The 24047-nt window shown below is 43.5% G+C and overlaps 1 protein-coding gene across 1 annotated transcript; it reads right to left on the bottom strand.

The window, feature by feature from the left end:
- Positions 1-13594: 13594 nt before the first annotated feature.
- On the bottom strand, positions 13595-15439 carry LOC147638664 (peroxidase superfamily protein). Its single transcript, XM_086798615.1, has 4 exons — positions 15047-15439; positions 14646-14825; positions 14308-14470; positions 13595-14162 (listed from the first exon to the last, which is right to left on the bottom strand). The coding sequence occupies exons 1-4, from the start codon at positions 15266-15268 to the stop codon at positions 13741-13743; spliced, it is 987 nt and encodes a 328-aa protein (XP_086654741.1). The 5' UTR covers positions 15269-15439; the 3' UTR covers positions 13595-13740.
- Positions 15440-24047: the final 8608 nt, after the last annotated feature.

The raw sequence follows: 24047 nt of genomic DNA, 5'->3' as shown, positions 1-24047 counted from the left end.
TATTGCCCATTGCCCTTACGAGCCCATGGCTCCCAACTACTCTATCATCTTCAAGATGGCTCCATAACCGAGGCCTCTCTGGGGTTAGATGTACTGAGAAATTTTAATTTAAATAAGAGATTCTTTTACAAGCCATCCTTCAGCCATACTACCCTCTGGCCAAGCTCATTGTGCCGCACAAATCCCTTTAAGGTTTTCATGAATCTCTCTAGAAAAAACATCCACAATCCCTAAAACTACAACCTCATCAACAACATGAACTAAGAGGTGCATCTCAATGGTCAATATGCTTGTTGGTAGAAACTTTTCTACCATGCACATGGCTTCCAAGGATTTTAAACATGCCAACTCTAAGGTATCTCGCCTTATTTCCTTGGTGGAGATCCAATGCACTAATGTACTAATCTTGTATATGGTAGCTCTTATTTCTTCAGTGAGGCATCCCTTTATTGCAATTGAAAGAACAAATCATAAAAATTTATGCTAATCATGTGACTTTAAGCCACTAAGCTTGTCATCTTTTGTGAATGCACCCTTTAGGCTGGGATGTGAAACTCTGCAATGGTCCTCTTTACTTGTTTTTCCTCCAATTTATTTAAGACCCGGGGTGCTTTAGGTAGGACCACCTTTCCATCGGGTCGTGGTTGTGGCCACAAATCTTTCATACGACCTACAACATCCAGATCATCCCTTTTTCCCTTGCTTTCTTTGGCCCCACTTATGGTTTTCCAAAGCACCTCAGCTACATTGTTGAAGATGTGCATTGGGTACAGTAGATGGTTTATTAGAAGATCGCTCCAATAAGAAAGTCTGTGAAAAATGGAGAGCCTCTTCATCCCTGCTCCATGCTTTCTATTCCAATCCCTTGTCTTTAAACACGAAGGTGGTCTACCTAGATTTCCCTCTCGCAATTCGTGATTCTCAGGGAGATATCGCACACATAACCCTGGTACACTATCTTTCGAAGTGATGTAGAGTAATGAGCTTTTTGGAGGGAAAATTTTATTTTCATCATACATATTGGTTGGGTGGTGTTTTTTCCACCTCAAAATGTAAAAAAATAAAAAATAAAAAAAATTCACTTTTTGGGACCCACCTAAATACGAGAATGTTTTGTTGATGTGGAAGGGAGATATGGTGGGAGAGTTAATGAGAAAGGAGATTTCAAATTGACAAAAGAAAGATTAAATTTGTAGAGAGTGAAGATTAAAAATTCATACATATTGGTTGGGTGGTGTTTTTTCCACCTCAAAATGTTAAAAAATAAAAAAATAAAAAAATAAAATTTTTTACTTTTTGGGACCCACCTAAATATGAGAATGTTTTGCTGATGTAGAAGGGAGATATGGTGGGAGTTAATGAGAAAGGAGATTTCAAACTCACAAGAAAGATTCAATTTGTAGAGAGTGAAGATAAAAAAATTCAAAAAGTAAGAGAGAAAGTATGAGAAAAGTCAAAAAGTAAGAGAGAGAGTATGAGAATATTCCCTTTAAAAAGTGAAACTATGGGGATATGGCTGATGTGGCAAGGCAAAAAATAGGGGTCATCATAGTTTTTGTCTCCCTTAAACCCAGCTTTTTAAGCTCTAATTCCTTAAAATTAGGAATCCTTAGGAGACCCTTTTTGGGTCCAAAAAATTCCTAATGTGAAACCCTTCTCTAGTCTTGAAATCCCAGAGACTCTTCAATCAATGTTCTTGCTGGTAGCCTTACCATTCAACATAGAGGGCATTCATTACAACCCATGCTTCAACAACGGAGCTCAAACTTCAAAGATTAGTGGCAAAGATTCAATAAGAGGAGGCCTTAAGGGATCAAACATCCCACTTCAACATCAAAACAGTGGCTCTAGCCACTTCTATCAATGCTCATAAGCATGGTCATCACAAAAGTGGTTTTAACCACTCGTTGGCATCATCACTTCAACCCTAAGGGGGCAACCCACAAGCATTCTTATGCTAGAAATACCTCTTACTCCAATGTGCAATGCACATATTGCCACCGTCATGGGCATGAAGAGAAGGACTGCCGCACAAAGCAATGGGCACTCTCCAACACCAGCAACAATCACAACAACAAGAGGCCATTTGGTAGGGCTCACTTCACTGAGGTTCAAGAAGGTAATCAAGATTCTAATCCCCATTTCTATAATCCTCTTACTTATCATGATTACTCTCTCCACCTATTTGCTACTCGTATTTCACATAATACTCCTTCTTCCACTATCTAGTACCTAGATACTAGTGTAACCCACCATATGACCTTTAATCTCTCATGGCTATCTAACTTTACTTTTCTTAACAATCCTTCTTCCACTATCTAGTACCTAGATACTAGTGCAACCCACCATATGACCTTTAATCTCTCATGGCTATCTAACTTTACTTTTCTTAACAATCCCTTAGATGTATGCTTAGGAGATGATAGCCTACAACAAGCCACAAGCTGTGGTGAGGTTGTCATCACTCTCTCAAATGGAAAATCTACCTTACTCAAGAAGGTTTACTATGTCCTAGGATTAAAGAAGAATATCATCTCTATTAGTGAGCTTGCTGATCAAGGCATTGAGTTCAAATTTGTCAAAGATGGATGTCATATCATAGCTATAGATAATCATGGCAAGAATCTTACCTTGGTATACCCTAAAGATGGTAAAGTTTACCCTCTTGGCAATACCTCTACATCAGCAAAAGCCATGTCTACCACTATCAACACCCATGCAGAAGACGAAACCTTGCTATGGCACTATCGGCTTAGCCATATTTCGGCCATGCCTTCCCAAGGAAATTACCCCAGTCAATTTTTGTGAAGGATGTGTAGTTGGCAAGGCCAAACACTTCCCCTTCCCAAAATCCACATCAAGAGCTTCTGAGCCCCTTGCTTTGATTCACACGGATCTTTGTGGCCCCATGCAAACCACCTCTCTCACATGCAACAAATATATGCTCTTATTCATAGATGATTATACAAGATACAGGTATGTATATGTTTTTTCAAAAAAATCATCTACTTTCATCAAATTTACATTTTTTTAAGAGCTGGTGAAGAATCAACATGATAGAAAGATCAAGATCCTCAGATCAAATAATGGTGGTGAATACACTTCAAATGTTTTCAAGGAGCATTGCCATAAACATGGCATACCCCATGAATTTACCATCCTCAACCATCCTTTAAAAAAATGGGGTGGCAGAAAGAAAAAATCGCACACTTGTGGAAGCCGCCCGCTCCATGCTCGCCGTGGCTCGTCTCTCTCATGCCTATTGGGAAGAGGCTGTCACCACCACGTTGATGACACAGAAGCGGTATAGCTATATATGCCTTTATAGAGTGTCACACTTCCACACACTGATACAAACACACCCAGAACACCAGACCCAAGAGTATGAACAAAACTTTATTTCAATACAAGTCTTCATCTTTACAGAGTTGAACATCCATCACATCCTCAGAACCATCTTCATCTAACACCCATTCACAATCAGCCCACTCCCCTTCAGTGATATGAACTATGACTGACCGGTACTCTGCATCACTATCAGAATAAACAACCTCAAACATAGAAGCATCTTCAAAGTACAGTTCCTCGATATCCGGACCAAACTCCAAGACAAGGTACATATCTCAAGTGGGCTATCCTCAAGGCTTTTCTTCAAGTTTACAAGACTCATACAACCGACCCTTCCACCATTTTAGAGTAGCAACGAGCAGGTCCCAAAGCTCCACGGCCCTAGCTTGCAGCATGGCATTTCTTAGCCATCTTGGCAGACAACCACCTCTCCAAAAGGCATCTTTCTTTGTCTTCTATTCCCTCAGCTTGCACACATATCGCCTCACGGCCACATAGCTCCAAGAAAACCAGACCGTCGGCCTTTGAGAAAATCCCATCATCACAACTCAACCTCAGCCCTGCGGCTCCCTTCTCTCTCCTGTTTCCAGCTTCAACAATGGTCACTTCACAGCATCCTCCCACATATCCAAACTGTAGACTTCAAAGAAAATAACACAGACGTCCTCTTCAGAACCAAGGCACTGCAGCACCACATCTCGAACAAAGCCTAATGTCTTCTATTATGTTTTAACAGAAGCTGCTCCATAGCATCTGTGCTTACAACCCCAAGCTGTCGACTTCTAAGGAAACAGATGCTCTCTCACAGAACAACAGCCTCCCCTCATAGTCTTCCTCTGCGCTTCCTAGCCTACAGCCCGCAACCATTAGGGGAAGGTTGAGGTCTAAAGGGCCCTTTAAGCTACCATATTATGATTTTAATGACTTTTTGTTAAAATGTTAAGTTTCTTAGACTTTAGATACCTTCTTATTCTTCAAATGGCTAGAAGTTTGAATTTCAAAGTTTCCCGCCAAAATTGAATTTAAAATTGAGTGGGCAAAACCATATCATGTGACATATCTATGGAAAGAGCTCAGCGAGTAGATTCTGGATCTCTAATCTCCGACAAATTTTGAGCTCATATGTTAAAGTTATGGATGTCCAAAATTTCAAAAACTTTCCCCCCCCCACTTTTTGCGAATGAAAAGTACAAAAAAGTATCTTCTAGAGAATCTTTTGACCACCTTTAATCACCCAACATTTTTGTATACATGGCATCACATGATTGGCCCTTTTCCTTAATAACCTTTTAATCACATGGCATCTTAAAGGGCCCCTATAGACCTCAACCTTCCCCTAATGAATAGGTGCAAGAACAAGACACGCTCCAACACATTCAAAATCTTGAAAGAGAACTCGGTGAAGCCAAACACACAGCCCAAGCCTTCTCTGGATCACCTCTCAGGATTCAGCTAGCCCGACACATAAGCTCACAATAGCAACAACTCCCCCGTCTCCAACGCTCCCGGCTCAGCTTCTAGAAAAATATCTCTTCTACCCTTGAAAATCTCTAGCGCAGCCCATGCAGATCGCCTCTCTTCTTCGTGTTCTTGGCTCTGGAAACTTCGAAAGCCTCTTTCCTTTCCAATGGAGATGCAGTACTTCGACCAGCTCTCTATTGCTTCCCTTAGCCTCCAGCAGCGAATTCAGCAGGCTCCGCTCGCCACCTTCTCTCCACAGCAACTGTAGCAACTCCACAATCTCTCCTCTACGTCCACAGCTTCACAGTCTCTTGATTCAAAAAGACAGGCACCCACTTCAGCTTCACGCTCTCCCCTTCATCACCTTCTCCATTTTTCGCAGCCAGCTAGCCCATCGATGTCCTCTCCTCTATCTCTTCTTCCCAATGCAGCAAGCTTCCCTTTCCATCCCTAATGTCCATGCCTCTCCGGATTTTTGGCGCACGCGGTGAAGGTAAACCTGCCAGGATGCCGTTGTTGGCGGCTGCCATTCTGACTTTCTGGAAGCTTGAAGCTTCTAATTTCATATTAGAATTTTTTATTATTAATGGCTGTTCATGCTGCGCAGCCCTTTCAGCCAAGTCCCCAAGCCACTTAAGCCTTCCCATCCTTTGCTCACATGCGATTAGCACCACCCTTTTCGCCTCCTCATTAGCCTTAGGTCACACGCCACAAGTCATCCATGCTATATATTTACAAAGGGCATGCTCAAATGCAAACAGTCAGCACTCATGCAGGCACTGACACATACACACATACACCCGAAGGCTCGCCAACAAAAGCAACAAGATCACCACATCATGAGGATGCAAGGCGTGATGGTTATTCCTCTGCTCCTCCTGTACAACAGATTTAATCTCAACCAAAACTCAAAACTGACCCAAACTGATTACATATTTCCTGAAACTCTTAGTACTCTGCACAGTATGTACACATCACCAGTCTCTGTTTTTGTCCACACATATTTAGCAACCCCCTATTTCTGCTGAGACATTCATGTCCAGCAACAGCTGTATACAGAGAGACTATTTATCCTCCTGGATCAAACAGAAATCTCGGTGCATGCACCTTCCAATTCTTCAAGCATTTTCCTCTGTCAAATAACCATTAATACATCCTGTTATGATCTTCCATTTTCAGCAACCCCCTGGGTTCTTTATATATGGCATCATCAATATATACTATTGTATTTCCTCCTCCATACTAGCTCACATAATCTTGTGATGAAAACAACCATTCCTCACCTCTACTCCTCTCTAACATATCTGAATCCCACTCATAATCATATACTGAATTAACAAACATCTGATCATTAACTTCCATCTCATGGTTATCCAATTTGCAACCTACATCATTGGTTTTTAACTCTTCCTCTGGACAAACTACCAAACTAAGACTATAGCCAAACCACTCATCCATATGTTGAGCATCAACATGAGGTGTATCCACCATAAACTCATTTCCCTTTAGCCCATTAACATCAAACATAGCAACTTCATGCACTGTAAACTCATCATTGCCACTTCCCTGTAGTTTCTCCAGCTTCAAGACCATTGGTGATCCTTCAAGATTCTCCACATCTTGCATAGGCATCTCTACCAAGTCTAAGCTTCCTAAACTGCCAGGCAAAGCATCTTGGTCCCCTTGACCAACAATAATAACCTCACATGCATTCTCACTATACTAACAACTGACTCATTCTCTTGGGCATGACAAGAAACACACACCTTATGATCAGCAACCGCACATGCAAAATCTATCACGTCATCATCCAAAATAGCATCTAACTCACCATCAGTCACACCATCACTCCCTTCCTGCACAACTAGTATGCAAGTATTTGTTATCTTCTCCAAGGAAGCCAATTCCAACAGATCATCCAGTATGAAGAATACAGTTCAGCTCATCATCCAAATTCTCACAAGCTGCAATATCCAACTCATCACCCGGATCATCAATATGTACTTCATCCATAGTATCTTCATTAGTAACATTTTGATCATCACATTCTACCTTGACTGGCTGAAGTACAGGCACATGCAAGTCATTACTCATTTCTGAATCAAAGAGATCATCCAAGTCATTTCCATACTCAAACACATCAGGTTCCTCAGCACAATTCTAGCATTGCACATTACTTGGATACCCTCTCCCTCTTCCAATATCTGCTGAATTTCCTTCAGAACCAGATGATGCATCAGCCTTCCTTCCCATGACACCTATGCCTCTTCCTCTTCCTGCAGACTCTATCCAATTCAAACTTAAAGACTTCATGAGCTCACTGCATCATGAATGTCTCTCTTGAAAGTATCCTCCTATTCAAGAACAACAACAGCTTCTCTTTCAGGATGTATACTCTCAATCTCTTGCATCTTCACAAACTTCTTCGGCTCTTCCTGTATTCCCAACTGCCTCAGACGTTTCACATTCCACTCCTTCTCTCGAGCAACTCTGACAGCTTCCTCAAAGCTATCCAGATTCTTCAGCTCTACCTTCAGATGGAGGGTTTGGCTCCAGACCAGCCACAAACCGGTCTCTCTTTATCATCTGCGGGGGTACTTCAGGAATCAAAGCCTCACACCATAGACTCCACAGTCTACCAAACTCAATCAAATATACTGATCCACATCCTGACTATCCTTTTGCTGAATTTTGTACAACTCCTTCCATACTTCATTCGGACTCCTCACATGGACAAACTGTGTCAAAAATGTAGCTCTAGCTACACCATACTCAGGGTCCTGTTGATGAGCATTCCTGTGTGTAGTCACAAACATCTGTAGCCATGCTTTTGCATCACTCTGTAAGCAATAAGTCAAAATCTGAGAGAGGATCTCCGGGGTTGCCCTATCTTTCATCAAAGCTGTAAATTCCATCTTTTCCAGAAACCTGATTGCACTCTCCTGTGGCAATCCCCAATACTCTAGAAAATCTTGAGCCATCTCCCCAATCTTTCTTCACACAAACCCTTGTCTTCTTTCACAAACTGAAGGAAATTTCTTCCTCTGTGGAGGCACCAAAAAGTGATGACACAGAAGCGGTATAGCTATATATGCCTTTATAGAGTGTCACACTTCCACACACTGATACAAACACACCCAGAACACCAGACCCAAGAGTATGAACAAAACTTTATTTCAATACAAGTCTTCATCTTTACAGAGTTGTGAACATCCATTACATCCTCAAAACCATCTTCATCTAGCACCCATTCACAATCAGCCCACTCCCCTTCAGTGATATGAACTATGACTGACCAGTACCCTGCATCACTATCAGAATAAACAACCTCAAACATAGAAGCATCTTCAAAGTACAATTCCTCGATATCTGGACCAAACTCCAAGACAAGGTACATATCTCAAGTGGGCTATCCTCAAGGCTTTTCTTCAAGTTTACAAGACTCGTACAGCCGACCCTTCCACCATTTTAGAGCAGCAACGAGCAGGTCCCAAAGCTCCACGGCCCTAGCTTGCAGCATGGCATTTCTTAGCCATCTTGGCAGACAACCACCTCTCCAAAAGGCATCTTTCTTTGTCTTCTATTCCCTCAGCTTGCACACATATCACCTCACGGCCACATAGCTCCAAGAAAACCAGACCGTCGGCCTTTGAGAAAATCCCAACATCATCACAACTCAACCTCAGCCCTGCGGCTCCCTTCTCTCTCCTGTTTCCAGCTTCAACAATGGTCACTTCACAACATCCTCCCACATATCCAAACTGTAGACTTCAAAGAAAATAACACAGACGTCCTCTTCAAAACCAAGGCACTACATCACCACATCTCGAACAAAGCCTAATGTCTTCTATTATGTTTTAATAGAAGCTGTCCCATAGCATCTGTGCTTACAACCCCAAGCTGTCGGCTTCTAAGGAAACAGATGCTCTCTCACAGAACAACAGTCTCCCCTCATAGTCTTCCTCTGAGCTTCCTGGCCTACAGCCCGCAACAATAGGTGCAAGAACAAGACAGGCTCCAACACATTCAAAATCTTGAAAGAGAACTCGGTGAAGCCAAACACATGGCCCAAGCCTTCTCTCGATCACCTCTCAGGATTCAGCTAGCCCGACACACAGACTCACAGCAGCAACAACTCCCCCGTCTCCAACGCTCCTCGGCTAAGCTTCCAGAAAAATATCTCTTCTGCCCTTGAAAATCTCCAGCGCAGCCCATGCAGGTCGCCTCTCTTCTTCTTGTTCTTGGCTCTGGAAACTTCGAAAGCCTCTTTCCTTTGCAATGGAGATGCAGTACTTTGACCAGCTCTCTGTTGCTTCCCTTAGCCTCCAGCAGCGAATTCAGCAGGCTCCGCTCGCCACCTTCTCTCCACAGCAACCGTAGCAACTCCACAATCTCTCCTCTACGTCCACAGCTTCACAGTCTCTCAATTCAAAAAGACAGGCGTCCACTTCAGCTTCACGCTCTCCCCTTCATCACCTTCTCCATTTTTCGCAGCCAGCTAGCCCATCGACGTCCTCTCCTCTATCTCTTCTTCCCAATGCAGCAAGCTTCCCTTTCCATCCCTAATGTCCACTCCTCTCTGGATTTTTGGCGCACGCGGTGAAGGTAAACCTGCCAGGATGCCATTGGCGACCGCCATTCTGACTTTCTGGAAGCTTGAAGCTTCTAATTTCATATTAGAATTTTTTATTATTAATGGCTGTTCATGCTGCGTAGCCCTTTCAGCCAAGTCCCCAAGCCACTTAAGCCTTCCCATCCTTTGCTCACATGCCATTAGCACCACCCTTTTTGCCTCCTCATTAGCCTTAGGTCACACGCCACAAGTCATCCATGCTATATACTTACAAAGGGCATGCTCAAATGCAAACAGTCAGCACTCATACAGGCACTGACACATACATACATACACCCGAATACTCGCCAACAAAAGCAACACATCATGAGGATGCAAGGCCTGATGGTTATGCCTCTGCTCCTCCTGTACAACAGATTTAATCTCAACCAAAACTCAAAACTAACCCAAACTGATTACATATTTCCTGAAACTCTTAGTACTCTGCACAGTATGTACACATCATCAGTCTCTGTTTTTGTCCACACAACATGTTGTCTTCAGAACTGGTCTACAACTTCAACACTCCATGGGAGCACCCCATACTCTCTTTGGTATGGCCATGCACCTAATCTTGCTCATCTTCGAATATTTGGCACTCCTGCATAACCGCTCCACACTGGCCATCAAGCCATGGGCTATGGTGATCGTTTTTGGGCACAAGGCCTATCGGCTTCACCATTCCATGCAACAGCACTTCACGTTTTAGTCTCTCGGTCATCTTCCATGAAGAAGTCCTCTCACGGGCGTGGCGTGCTCTTCCACCAATACCCTTGCGTCCACTCCCACCAGCCACTCAGCAGCCTAATCAACCAGGAGCTTGACGTCAGCAGGTTGGTGCTACTCTCTTCTCCCACCGGTTAGACACCCTCTTCGCCAAGCTGTCCACTCCTTGCTCTTCGCCTCTGCCACCCCTCTTCCCACACCACCCTACCCTCTTTGGCGGTCAACTTCACACCAGACTACTCCGCCATGCAACGCATCAGCAAATCCAACCCAATGTTCTCCCACCAACCTTTATAAGGTTAGATCTACCACTTCATCGGCTGATGAAGTACTCCATCTAAATATGGGCGCCCCTACATGTACAACGCCAACATCCCCCACCTCACATGTGGCAGTGCATGCCCACCACCAACCACCCCTCACTCCGCCCTACAACAACAGTCGCTGGGACGCCCTACTCAATCGACACCCCCCTACGTTGCACTCCAAGTTGCACGGCCGCCACCCATCCCCTCCTTTCCCTCTACAGTGCAACATCAGCACTTCTTCGCCTACTTCAACCACCTCACGCCTTCGTGCACAACGTCTTCCTCCCCATTCGTGCGATCTCCCCTCACAGTTCTCCAATGGTCGCTTCAGCTGGAGCACCCTCCCCTCTCCCTCATGGTGCGTCCACCCAAGCCACCATACCTTCCAACTACTCCCTCCCTCTCCTGGCTTCACCCTGGAGCGCCCTATTTACCTCTCTTCTTCCCTCTCTCCCTCTTCATCACCAGCACCTGGTTCTAACACCACTCCTCTACCCTCTTCGGCTGAAGGCCCTTCTTCGAGCCTCCATGATGATGAAGAATCTCCTCCACTCACGTGGCCGCACTCACAGTCTAGCAAACATTTATCGGTCTTCATGCTTCTCGGTAATCCTTGAAGCCAAGAAGGTGGATTCTGATCCACCGGAGCTTCTCGAAGATCCTCAATGCCCTATGATCTCTAAAGCACTTGCTAGTGCTCATTCAACTGAATGGATAGAGGCTATGAGCCAAGAAATGGAGGCGCTACAAGATCAACATACATGGGCGCTTGTGCCACCACCGTCCCACCCCAACATTATTGTCTGCAAATGGCTCTTGAAGAAGAAGTTCAAGGCCGATGGGAGCTTGGACTGTTTCAAGGCTCGTCGCCTTGTAGCTAGTGGCTTCACGCGGCATCGACTACAATGAAATCTTCTCCCCGGTATTGATAGTTGCACTAGCATCACATTTCAATCTACCTCTTCATCATATCGATATCAAGAAGGCCTTCCTTCATGGTAGGCTTGAAGAGGATATCTACATGCAACAACCACCATATTTTGTATCCCAATCACATGCACATTTTATCTGCAAGCTTCAATGCCCCATTTATGGCTTGAAGCAATCTCCCCGTCAATGGTACCGCCGCATGCATGATGCACTTCTTTCATGGGGATGGCAAAGGTTGATCACGGATCACAATCTTTATGTCTTGCATCATACCAATGGTTGGGCTCTCATAGGTCTCTGTGTCGATGATATTCCTATCCTTGCATCTAATGAATACATGATGCATCTAGCAAAAAACATGTTCCAAAGTGAGTTCCCTATCACTGATAATGGGCCTATAGAATACTTTCTTGGTATCCAAGTTATCCGTGATCCACATGGAAGCTTTATTTCGCTTTCACTAGAAAAATACATTGAAGAAATACTAGGACATGCTAATAGGTCCCAATCTACTTATGCCCCTACTATGGTTATTAATGCTAAACTTGCTCCTGAGGATCTTCCGTACACTCACATAGATAAGAGCTTTATGCAAGATATTCCATATGATCATACACTTGAGAAAATCTGCTATTGCATCAATTGCACTCGCATGGATGTGTGCTACACATGGCATATTCTTTCTTGTGAGCATTGCACGAGCCTCGCAAAGTCCATGGTATAGCCCTCAAAAGGTGTCTCCGAAACCTACACGCTACAAAGGCACATAGACTAACTTACTTTACAGGAGGAGGCCCTCTCTGTTTGGAGGCCTTTACAAATACCGATTGGGGAAAACATGATCCTCAAATAATGAAGAACATCTCGGGTTACATATTCTTGCTAGTTGGTGGAGCTATCTCTTGGAAAACCAAGAGACAACTTTCGGTGGCCTCATCTACAACAGAAGCTGAAGATGTGGCGGCTTCCCTCGCCGCACGAACACGAAGCTTTATGGCTTCTTCAACTTCTCGAACGAGCTTCATCTTTCCTATGATATACCTCTTGTCACTATGTTTTGTGACAACAAATCAACCATCTCCATCGCCAATTCTCCTAAGGTGTCAAGCAAGCTTAAGCATGTTAACATTGCTTATCATCTTCTCAAGTAGGTGGTTGAAGACGGCTACATCAACATGAAGATCGTCCCTACAAAGGACAACATGGCCGATTTCCTCACCAAGCCCGTACCTCATGACAAGCATCGAGCCTCTTGCCTTGGTGTTGGGCTTCTTCCCGGTGTCCATTCAACGGGGGAATCATCAAAAGAAGCATCTCATAAAGATGCTTGATGTTGCAACATGATCAAATGTCCACCTCTTTGCCTTAAGGGAGATGTCAAGTAGTTAATGCTTCTAGGTGTCTATTTGAGTATATGGACTCATGTTCTAGGATTAGCTTTATTCCATCCATGTTCCTAAGAGATTCTTTCCTATATTCTAACAAAGCATATTGCTATTTCTATTCAAATATGTAATATGACTTGCAACAGTCACTACTTTTTGTAGTGATCCTACTTTGTATAAAGAGCTCCACTCTCTCATTTGAATAGAAGCTGAACAAGCAAGTCGTTGCTCACATAAGTGTCTCTCTCTCTCTATTTGTCCACTCTCCTCATTCTTCTCACTATCTCTACTCTGATTAAAGTTCTCACAAGTGTAACAGAGAATTTCCTTGTTCGATAAGCAAGCTGCGAGTGATTGTTTGATTAAGTTTCATAGGGGTAACTATAGGTCTGCGAACCTGCAATATGATGCAAACATCTCCACCATTCTCTCTAAACTCGGTTTGCTCTGAGGTTCGCAGAAGGTGCTGTTGAGGTCGGCTCGCAGGGAGAACTTGTGGGCAGCGAAGGACACCCATGTGCGGCTCGTGTGTGGTCCTGTTAAGTTGAGACGGATAAGGGGTCACGCTAGATCACACAGCATCTACCGTTTCAAGGTTTTCTCGTGCGCCGGCGGCCCTTTACGAACAGTCCAACCTCACTCCCATGACTTCTGAAATACTGCCACACGTCCAAAAAGTAGAGCATCTGATCCCTACTCCTTCGCTTGATAATATGCGTGTGTGTAAATCCATGCAAGCGTAGCACTAATCAAAACCAGCTACAAACACACTAGCAACACAAACGATATAGTAACTTTTATAGCACAGATTATCAATCTAAAAGGACACAGAAAATGGCTGCCATATATTTAACTAAAGTTTTCGAGATTGGCATCCATGTTATAAAACAGTACATCAGCAGTAGCGCCTTTTGTAAGGGACGCCAAACTCAAATCATTATTTTGCCTTCTTGAAAACATTGACAGTGCATCAATTGAAGGCTGAGCATACTTTTCTGATTTCCCCACTGGTGCCTGTTTGCACTCCAATGTTGCCCATCTTCACCATGGAGCTAGCAAAGGCCAAATCGAATCTGACTCCGAGAAGCCCACTGATGAGACCTCCGTATCTTTTCACATAATTGGATGTGGTGTCATCCGACATCAGCCTCTGATCAGATTCTAGCACTCCATAGCCTTTATTTACATTCTTGAAGAAGCTTGTATCAAAAGTGGTCTGGCTTCCTCTATCCAAAGCCACCCTTGTCAATCCATCTCCACTTGCCGGGCACAGCTCTTGGAGGTCGCCAACATAGTCACTACTGATGGAAGGGTCGGATTGGCCTGAGGCTGAGTAGTTGTAAAGCCTGTAGCTGAAGAATCTGCAATCAGTTTGTCCAATTGTGTGGGCACCTGCAAGATAACAAGTAAATCATGATTATAAATAAAGAACGTTGGACTCTGACAGCTAGAGCTAATTAATGGATTGCACTAACAAGAGCGAGCAGCAGGAAATTAGCCATGCCTCAGCATGATTAATGCTAATATAATTAATTACCGTTGAGTACCACAAGGTCTTCTACGGAGAGCCCTTTTGCGGCGAACTTCTGCTTGAGGACGGAGATGGAGTCCAAGGGGGAAGGCATATTAGCAGCGTCGGAAGCGGAAGAGACTCTCCCGTCACGTCGCCCAAGGGGAACACGCCAACTGGGCCCGTGGCTCTGATCATTATAATTAAGTGATAATCAAATTAGCAAAGGCGTACAGTACTTACACGGTGCATTGGTAATGAATCACTGCGTGATCGACGACGAGTGGAGTATGCTTTTCATAATGAGGAGACGTTGTGCAGAATAAATAGATCATTCCGGTGTGTGAATCAGTGCTGCTCATTACCAGCTCGACGGCGTCCTTGGCGGAGAGTGCGAGTATGTCGGCGCAGGAGACCACTCCCGGGCACACTGACTCGATTTTGGCCTTGGCATCGTCGATCACCTCGAAGCCGCGGAGCCCCAGATTGGCTGGCGCCGCCCTCTCCGCACTGGGCCCGCTGATCAGGATGGACCCGTCGCAACCCTGCAGTACCGGAACTCAGTCATTGATTAGAGGCCGAATCGTTACCATTAACTATGCAATCTCGATCAATATGGACACCGTAATTTTTGAAGAAGCTGACCAGTTATTATAATACACTAATTACACACGGATCATCACATAATTAGTGTCGTTGTACTAAATCTGTTCAAGCTCATTATGTATAATCTCTCTCTGGGATTTGAGTTGTTTGTTATAATCACCTGTATGAAGCAGTCGTGGAAATGCAGTCTCACGAGACCTGCGGCTATGGTGACGTCGGACTGCGTGTGGACCTGAACCGTGGACTTCACTATAGACTCTGCATTCGGGCAGGAGCGGTCGTAGAAGCCAGTCTGAGTCTGTGCGAGGGCTGCGCTAGTCAAACCAAGGCTAGTCAAGAGAGTCAAGTTGATTACGAGCTTAACATAATGACAACACGCCATCCTTCTTAACCTTTGACTGTAATTGCAACGATATATGATACGATTTTGCACTAAGCTAACTAGAATTTGCACGAAGCTAACTGCTGAATATTAGAATTTAGCTAATTACTGCTCATGAACACATTAGGAGAATATGTATTAATTAATAAACTGTGTGATATTGCACACAGCACTTCTAGAGTAGGCCTGCTTATATATCTTTCTGTATGCTGGCGCGTGTGTGTGGGGAAGACGCAACTTGGCATATGTGCGTTATGAAGCTGCACGATAGGTGAGCGCCCACTAACTTTTGAAGGTAAGGAAGACTTGCGACCTTCCCACTAACTTTTGAAGGTAAGGAAGTGTGAAAAGGTCAGACAATAGAAAATATAAAGCAATTGTGTGCTCTGGGCCTGTGGCCCCCATTGAGCACTACTACTTAGCTACCTTCAAAATTCTCATTAAGTAGCTGATCATTAAATTTATACAGCCTTTCTCTAATTCACAAATTCTTCTTAAGTTGCTTGTTTCAATCTACCAGCCCCAAACTATGTGGTTTTCCATCATCGTGGTCAGGTGTTGTGTACAAAAGGGGTCCTACATGAAGAGTTCTAGAGGAAAAACAAGGGTGTCCATCTCTGCTTGTAACCTTTTGTGGTTGCTTTAAGTGGATCATTCCTCTTGTTTTCTTATAATATAATTCTAATGCTGAAGCCACTAATCCTTCTTTTTAGGGTAATTCATTTAATCATTTAGGGTAATTCATTTAATCATTAACTGTCCATCCAATCCTAGTCCAAAAGAAAACCAAATTTCAACTCTTCTTTTTCCTTTTTCCTTTTCTGTTGCCAAGAAACATCTTTCAATCCTAGCTGTCAAAGTTGTTGTTGGAGGGACAAAGTTAATCTTTTGGACCTTAATTGAAAGCTTCTAATGCACTTTACAGGATGTTGCTTGGTCATGACATGTTGTTGCGAATATCCATTGCAGAACCTTAGGGTTAGCCAGGTGGAAGGTTGGCAACACAATGGGAAAGAAGAACTAAGGCTAGCATTCAACTCAGAGCCTCCCCAGGGGGGGCCCTTGTTGGATTAATCTCTCTTTGCCTAGAGAGAGCGCACACCGACCTCCAGCACAGACTTGTGTTCTTCGTGCAAAAACTTACTACCGTTAGATTTTCTAACGTCTGCCCCTCCCCACAATTTAAAGCATCTAGGCTGTGGCAAGAGGAGCATCCAAGACCAGGGCCACAGTATACCTGAGAGACTCTCGCAGTATATTGCGCTTAGCCCTTGGCCCATACACTCTCTCCGCACTTGCTAAGCAAAAGAGCACGAGAAAGTCTTTCTTCTTTTTGGATGCCTCTGCTACACAGAGAGATATCATGCCAAAGTTGTGATATCATGACAAAGTTGTGATGCGTGTGTGTGTGGGGGGGGGGGAGAGAGAGAGAGACAGATTGAGATTGTGATATCATGAGAGAGAGAGAGAGGGGCACGTGCATTACCCGCACTACTAGACAGAGATCTGCATGGGCATAACACACCTGTACCATGTGGTGTGGGCTTCCAATTATGATAACGTCATACTTTACCTTGGCCTTTCAATTATGGCAAACATTACTAGATTTCACTCTTTGCCTCAACCACCATAATCATTTCAATAATGTGTTTGCTTGCCATTACTTCACTTTTAAATTTTGTAATTGATGACCGTGCACTATTCTTGTACCATCCCATCATGCTTTTGACAAAAACTAAAGTATTACCTTTTTTTGACTACACACATAGATCCTCCAATGCTTGGGATGCTTGGGGGGACCTCACAGGGAAAGCCCCCTCCACATACTTGTGTGTGCACTGTGACCTCAAAGGCAAGGGTATTTTTTCAACTTCACTTTGAAAGCATTTCACACTCTTTCCTCATTCTCTAGTTTGATACTTGTGTGTGACCTCAAAGGCAAGGGTATTTTTTCCACTTCACTTTGAAAGCATTTCACACTCTTTCCTCATTCTCTAGTTTTACGCCCGTAACTTTATTGCAATGAAATCATACCCTACCAAAGAACCTAGAAGATTCGTGCTCTCCTAAATAGACTAATATTTTCCAATAAAACCTATGGTTGCATGTAAGCGTAAATGTTGCCAAACGTCTTCTCACACTTTAAAACTAATTTTGTTAGCACATATGTTACTTTGGTTCCAATATTAGTGGACACAAAGCACAACCCATATACCATAGTGTTGAGTAGTATGTTCTTCTTATGGTTATTTAGAAGGTACTCCTACTAATCTAATGCATAAGAAACATATGGGTGCATGATAATATCGAGGGTTACTTGAAGCTAGCAAGTTGGGAGTGATTAGAGTGGATAGTTATGGAAAGGCTCAACATTTTGACATAATCTAAGTAGATAGCACTAATGACAAGATAATGGCAAATGCTAGAGAGTTGATCTAAAACACACAATTTCCATTAGATGGGGGGGCTTTTAAATAGGTTGAGGTACATCACCATTAGCCCATGGCTTAACTTAATCCTTGCATGCACTAATCATCTCCCTTGATTCTAGGTCCACCTTCCAGGCCCATTCATTAATGCAAATTGAATACTTTTGTGCACATCACATTCCCACTTTTAGTAAGTGCCTTCTTCTTGGAAATCTACCATGCTAGGTGAACACCTTCTTAGGTTTTGCTTCGTAACATTGATTAGTGTGATTTCTCTAAAGTTGCATTGTTGGATGGTGCTTTTTGCTTTAGCTTCTTTCCCTTAATGAGGGGAAGTGGCACAAGCAAGGGTTTTAGCTCAAATGCACCCAGATTTCCTAGATTTGACCTACAATAGCTGACTGTGCTTTTGCATGCTGTGACTCACACATTGGATGAAATGGCACCAATTTTGAACTATGGGTAGCTCATACCATTGCTAAACTTCACGTATGAGGAATTAGGTCAATTGTAAGCAAACAAGGAGAAAGGATCAAAAGACCGCTGGTTTCAAGACGAATTCGTGTTGAAGGGTGTCGTCTTCGCCAAATCCTCCTTGTTAGTAGGTCGCCTAGGGGCAAGAAATGTTTGGGTTGAAAAGTTTCGAAAATGGTCAAGATAATAAGTAATGGCAACCACATGAAGTTTTGGCCGCCACAAAGGAGGTAAATAGATAAGGCTAAGGTTAGTGGGCTTGATAATATTAGTGCAATGAGAGATTAGAGAGGCTCATAAGGAGAAGGTAGGCTCTAATACCAAGATGAAAATCATGCACATCATGTGCATGAGCAAGGTGATTAAAGCTAATCCTACACTTAATCTAATGTGATTAGAGTGAATTAATTCACGCTAATGTGATTGGAGTGAATTAATCTAAGGTAAGTGTAGTCTAAGTTTACTCATAATGATGAGAAAGTGCAATAGACTCAAGCACAATTAGGTTACAAGATTAAGACTTGTACTAAAGAGGCTTGAGATGTGTGCAAGTGATATGTTTTCATTGCTTGAAATGCCCCCCTTTTATATGAGGAGGTACACCCTTAGGCTTGTACATCAATGTGGGATAAATCCCTTTGCTCATGTGGCTTCATGCTATGCTTTGCACTTTCTTGGCTACTCATTCTCACTCTCTACCTCTTCCTTGTGCTCTTTGGCATCACATTTCTCAACACCCCCCCTTGGTGCCAAATCTTTGGGCTACTCAAGGTGGTTGCATGTCAGTTTTTACAACATACTTTCACTCCCCTCTCATTTCTAACTTGGCTACGTAACTTGGAGGCTCTTTGGCTTGGTTACTCTCTAGCTCAGAGGTTAATTTTAGGGGTGGTCGGGTTGATTTTCACTCCCCCAAGGTACTACTTTAGCTACTCTGGTGTGGAGGTCGAGTGTTTTACATTTGCATCACTTCACCTACATGCTCTTTGGCTACTCATAGGTGGTCCAATGTGCTGAAAACATAAAAATTTGCCTACTCATTTGGAGGTTTTTACAACATATCATTTAGGTTATGGTAGTGGTTGGTAGCTCGATGTTGCTTAGTGCTATTATTAGCTTAAGATCTCCTTTCTTTTGCTGCCTCAAGATCTCCTTGCTTTTTCTTGATGAGATCCCTTGTTTCTTTCTTCATTCTTCATGTCGATGTCATGTCCTTTTGCTTCTTTGCATTGCTAGATGCTTGTTAGATGTTGGTCTTTGCTCTTTGTCTTGACTTTGACAACTCCTTTGGTGTGGACATTGTTATTCTTGTTGCCACTTGATGATTGGTGATTTGTGACTTCCAGTAATGCATTTAGTGTGGATGCCATGCTATATGCTATAGTCATCTCATACACTCGTGCTTTGATCATGTTTAGATTTAATGTAAATGCATCTTCTCTTTGCTTTTGATGTTTATGCACATGTATTTTCCATGATGAGTTTTCCAAGGATTTAACCCTTCCTTGAATGATGCTTTGAAATGAAAAATGTTTGCCATTTGAGAAGGTCTTACTAATGAGTTTCCCAAGGATTTAACCCTTCCTTAAATGATGCTTTGAAATGAAAAATGTTTGCCATTTGAGAAGGTCTTACTAATGAGGTTGTGTTTTCCTTCACTAGCAATGTCTAATCTCGTAGAACATTGGTAATGTGCTCTGGATTTTCTTGTAATGATGATTTCAAGTTGATGAAAAATTATTAGAATGCCAACTATATGCTAGAAATGCACTAAATACGGTACAAAAGTACTCAAATTGAGCAGTGCAAATGGGTGCGATGGATTTTAGATAACTTCCCACAGTATACTAATACTCTAGTTATCTAATTGTAACATTATGTGGCCCATTGTTTGTTTGTAAGGTTCCCCCTTCTAAAATAGGGAAAACCCTTAAGATAGCCCACTAAGTCTTAACTTGGAGAAAATTTCCTATTCATCGACACCTTGACCATGTAGAGATTCAAGGATACGATTCATAGGTAAGACCTAGTCCTATCCCGCAGGGAGAGCGTGATCTTCTAAAAATCAAATCACCCATAGGGTAATTGATCATAAATTGGGCAACTACTAGACTTGATTTCTAGAGGCAACACTTTTTTTCTCATCCATGCAAGGCACAGCCGTTGGCCTAGTCTTCTAGAATAGAGTTGCCCAAGAACCTATTTATCTAGCGTAGGGCTTTCACTTAATCTGTTGGAAAGCTACCCGACTAGTCGGGTCCACCCGTCCGTAGAATGGTGCCGTCGGGGCATTCCATCCTCCCACTTTCCACCCTACTCACGCGTCAATTTGTTTTCTAATTAATCCTACCACACTGTTTGACATAAATAAACATGTTCCTTAATTAAGGTCCTTTTCACAAGGTTTGTTAAAACAATCTTTTTCCACAATACAATAATGCCAAAAATAAGATTTATTAAAAAAAAAGTTTATACATGAATCAATTCCATAATACAAGCCAAACTGGCTCTCTTATTCTTTTCCTTTATACTGCCGATGATCTAGAATTTGGCCTTCTAGCCTCTACATGCTGGGCAAAACCCTACGGGACCATACACCTCATCGTCGACCATTGGCGAGAACTCAAGCTGGCCTCTCGCCCTCTCAGGCTCCATCGCTCGATCCTCCCATCCCTTAGAGGGATGTCTGCACACTAGGGTGGGCTTATTCACCGCACTAGCTTGGGCCCTCATAATCTCTCGCCTCAATCGGTGAACCTTATTCACACTAGGGTGGGCTTATTCACCGCACTAGCTTGGGCCCTCAGAACTAGGCAGCATCATAATCTCTCGCCTCAATCGGCGAACCTTATTCTCCCAATGGTATGAGGGATACCTTGGGCCATTCCCGGGCTTTGCTAACGATGTCGCCCGGCTACACAAGCACGGAACGGAGTTAGCGTCGAAGCCAGGAAAAACTTGCAGTCTTTAAAGATAACAATTTCAATGCAATTTATTAAATACAGCATCACACAATTCGTAACTTCATACAATTCTATGTCATTATTTTAAAAGAAAAAGATACACATTTATTAACACTAATATATAAAAAAGCTCTTCTTTAAAAGATAACCAAGCTAACCTAGCCACCATTTCCTTGAGGAGCTTGTAAAGGGAGGATTGGAGCCGTATCGGGAGCATCTTCTCTAATCTCATTGTTGCGCGCTCCTCCCGAGGCAATATTCTGACGTTTTTGAGAAGGGGCCATCTTGGATGTCGTCTTGTAGGGCTCGCTGTTGCGGTCGAAATGCTCCAGTCAGATCTCAATTCCGAGATCGTTTGCTCACCGTATGAGCAAAAGACCACAATGCATGAACCCTCTCTTAAGGCAAAAACCTCTTACTAAAGTCCACGCAAATTGGGGGGGGGGAGGGGGGGGGAGGGGGAAGAGTTAAGGACACTGCCTCCTAGTAAGAGGGGAATAGAGGAAATTTGCCTTATCTGAAAAGTGGCAAATGAGGGGGTGTGAGAGGGGTGGCTGCAAGGGGTGGCTGTACTACAGCAAGTACACTGCACAGGGATGGACGGCAGTACGGACGGCAGCACAGCAGAGCATAGGCTATGCAAAAATGCGTGTTGCCCATGGAGCGCCCCAGGGGTTTATATAATTGTGGGGTACGGGTATGGGTGCTGCGCAAAGCAAGGACGGTGTACCAGCCGCGTCGCAAGGCTGCAGATCAGTGGCCTGCATGGGTCTAGGGGAAAGATACGGTGTCGGTTAACTGGGAAAGGAGTGGTACGCATGTACCTTATCTGGTCAGGGGCAGCATGGGTGTCTAGGTAGCGATACGTGTCGACCACACAGTGGGCAGCCCTCCTTTGGTTCTTGTGTGGCCATCGTACGGGCACCCTGGTAAGTGTGTACGGTCCAAATTTTGGAGCGGGGTCCCCAAATTTGGGACGTCGATCTCGATTTGTGTGCCGGACCGCCCGGGGGGGTCGAAATTTTTTTTTACCCAGGAGGTTCTCCTGGTCGTTGGAGTTCAGACCGTTCGTCAATCGGACGCTCAGTCGTGCATTTATTAAGGTTTAAAGGTCGTCATTTTTTAACTAAAAATGATTAAAATTTACGTATAAGCTTGATCCGGTGTCCGTTTTGGATGCTGTAAAATCCTATATTAGGGTAAAATCACGCAGATTCTAAATTTGGGCTAAGAATTTAAAGATTCTAAGTAGAAATGACTCATTTAATAAAATCATTAATTTTTATACCATAAAAACTCTATTACATGGACATTTCTTTATTAGTGAAGATGGGTATGTTACATTGTTAATGATGCCTGCACTAATGATAATTATTGGTGCTTAATCATAGTGATTAACACAGACGATTATTGGAGGCTTCAATTGAGCTTGAGGAAATTAAATTTGATGGAGCTTTTTGCTTAAGCTTCTTGCCCTTGATGAGGGGAAGTGGCACAGGCAAGGGTTTTAGCTCAAATGCACCCAAACTTCCCAAATTTGACCTACAATAGTTGATTGTGCTTTTGCTTGCATGACTCACACATTAGATGAAATGGAACCAAATTTGAAGTGTGGGTAACTCATTCCATTGCTAAACTTCACCTAAGAGGAATTAGGTCAATTTCAAGTACACATGGAGAAAGGATCAAAAGACTGCTAGTTTCAAGACGAATTCGTAGCAACGTCCCATCCTCGCTGAATCCTCCTTGTCAATAGTTTGCGTAAGGACAAGAAATGTTTGGGTTGAAAGGTTTTGAAAATCGTCAAGAGAATAATCAACGGTAAGCACACAAAATTTTGGCTGCCACAAAGGAGGTAACTGGATAAGGCTATGGTTAGTGGGCTTTAAATGAAATTGGGCTTCATTAAGCTAAGATTAGTGCAATGAGGGACAAAAAATGTTTGAGGACGAATTTGCACCGAAGCGTGCCGTCTCCTCCTTGTTAGTAGGTTGACTAGGGAGACAAGAAATGTTTGGGTTGAAAGGTTTTGAAAATCGTCAAGAGAATAATCAATGGCAAGCACACAAAATTTTGGCCACCACAAATGAGGTAACTGGATAAGGCTAAGGTTAGTGGGTTTAATAATGAAATTGGGCTTGATTAAGCTAAGATTAGTGCAATAAGGGATTAGAGAGGCTCATAAGGGGAAGGTAGGCTCTAATACCATGTTGAGAATCATGAACATCATGTGCATGAGCAAGGTGATTAATGCTAATCATACACTTAATCTAATGGGATTAGAGTGAATTAATCTAAGGTGGGTGTAGTCTAAGTTACTCATAATGATGAGTAAATATAATAGACTCAATCACAATTAGTGTCACGTAGGCTGTAATGCCTGTGATCGACGGCAGACCGGATGGCCATGTCCGGGGTTCAGTGGGAGAGGACGCCCATGCGGAGTCATGGGCGGCCAGGCTAGTGTGGACGGCAGGCCACACACTATATAGCCTGGGGGATGAGGGGCAATCCTCATTCTTCCTCTATGGCTGGGTGGTGAGCCAGAGGCCGTCCCCTCTTGTGGTAATGCCCGTAGCGGCGTTACGGGAATGTAACACTGGTATCAGAGCGTGGTTCGTTGGGATTGTCAGAGCCCGCGCGTGACCGGGGGACCGGAGCCCACTCGATGGTTTTCGACCATTCGTCTCCTTATCCTTATCTCGAATTGAGGGTGTGGAGGGAGGCGACCATGGAAGAATGGAGGGGAAGAACTCTCTCTCTCTCTCACTCTCTCTCCCCGTCACACACACGAAGGAGTATCGCAGGTAAGCAATTTTTGTAAGCGATTGAATTTTTCTGAATTGAATATCTGCTTTGAAATTCGTTTCATAGACTGTGTGCGGGGAGGTGGAAGGGGCGAAGAGCAGCCCC

The sequence above is a fragment of the Cibotium barometz genome, chromosome 5 (genome assembly GCF_041138505.1).
Source record: "Cibotium barometz isolate CiBa-2024 chromosome 5, ASM4113850v1, whole genome shotgun sequence".
Lineage (NCBI taxonomy): Eukaryota > Viridiplantae > Streptophyta > Polypodiopsida > Cyatheales > Cibotiaceae > Cibotium > Cibotium barometz.
Note: the sequence above shows the minus strand (reverse complement) of the source record. Positions and strands in the feature narration are given on the sequence as shown.

Bases quoted from the DNA above. Each gene is read 5' to 3' on its own strand.
- LOC147638664 (XM_086798615.1), bottom strand. From the start codon at position 15,268: ATGGCGTGTTGTCATTATGTTAAGCTCGTAATCAACTTGACTCTCTTG. The intron at 14,471-14,645 runs GTAATGAGCAGC...TATAATGATCAG, and splicing joins CCAAGGACGCCGTCGAGCTG to AGCCACGGGCCCAGTTGGCG. The intron at 14,163-14,307 runs GTAATTAATTAT...GTTATCTTGCAG, and splicing joins AGACCTTGTGGTACTCAACG to GTGCCCACACAATTGGACAA.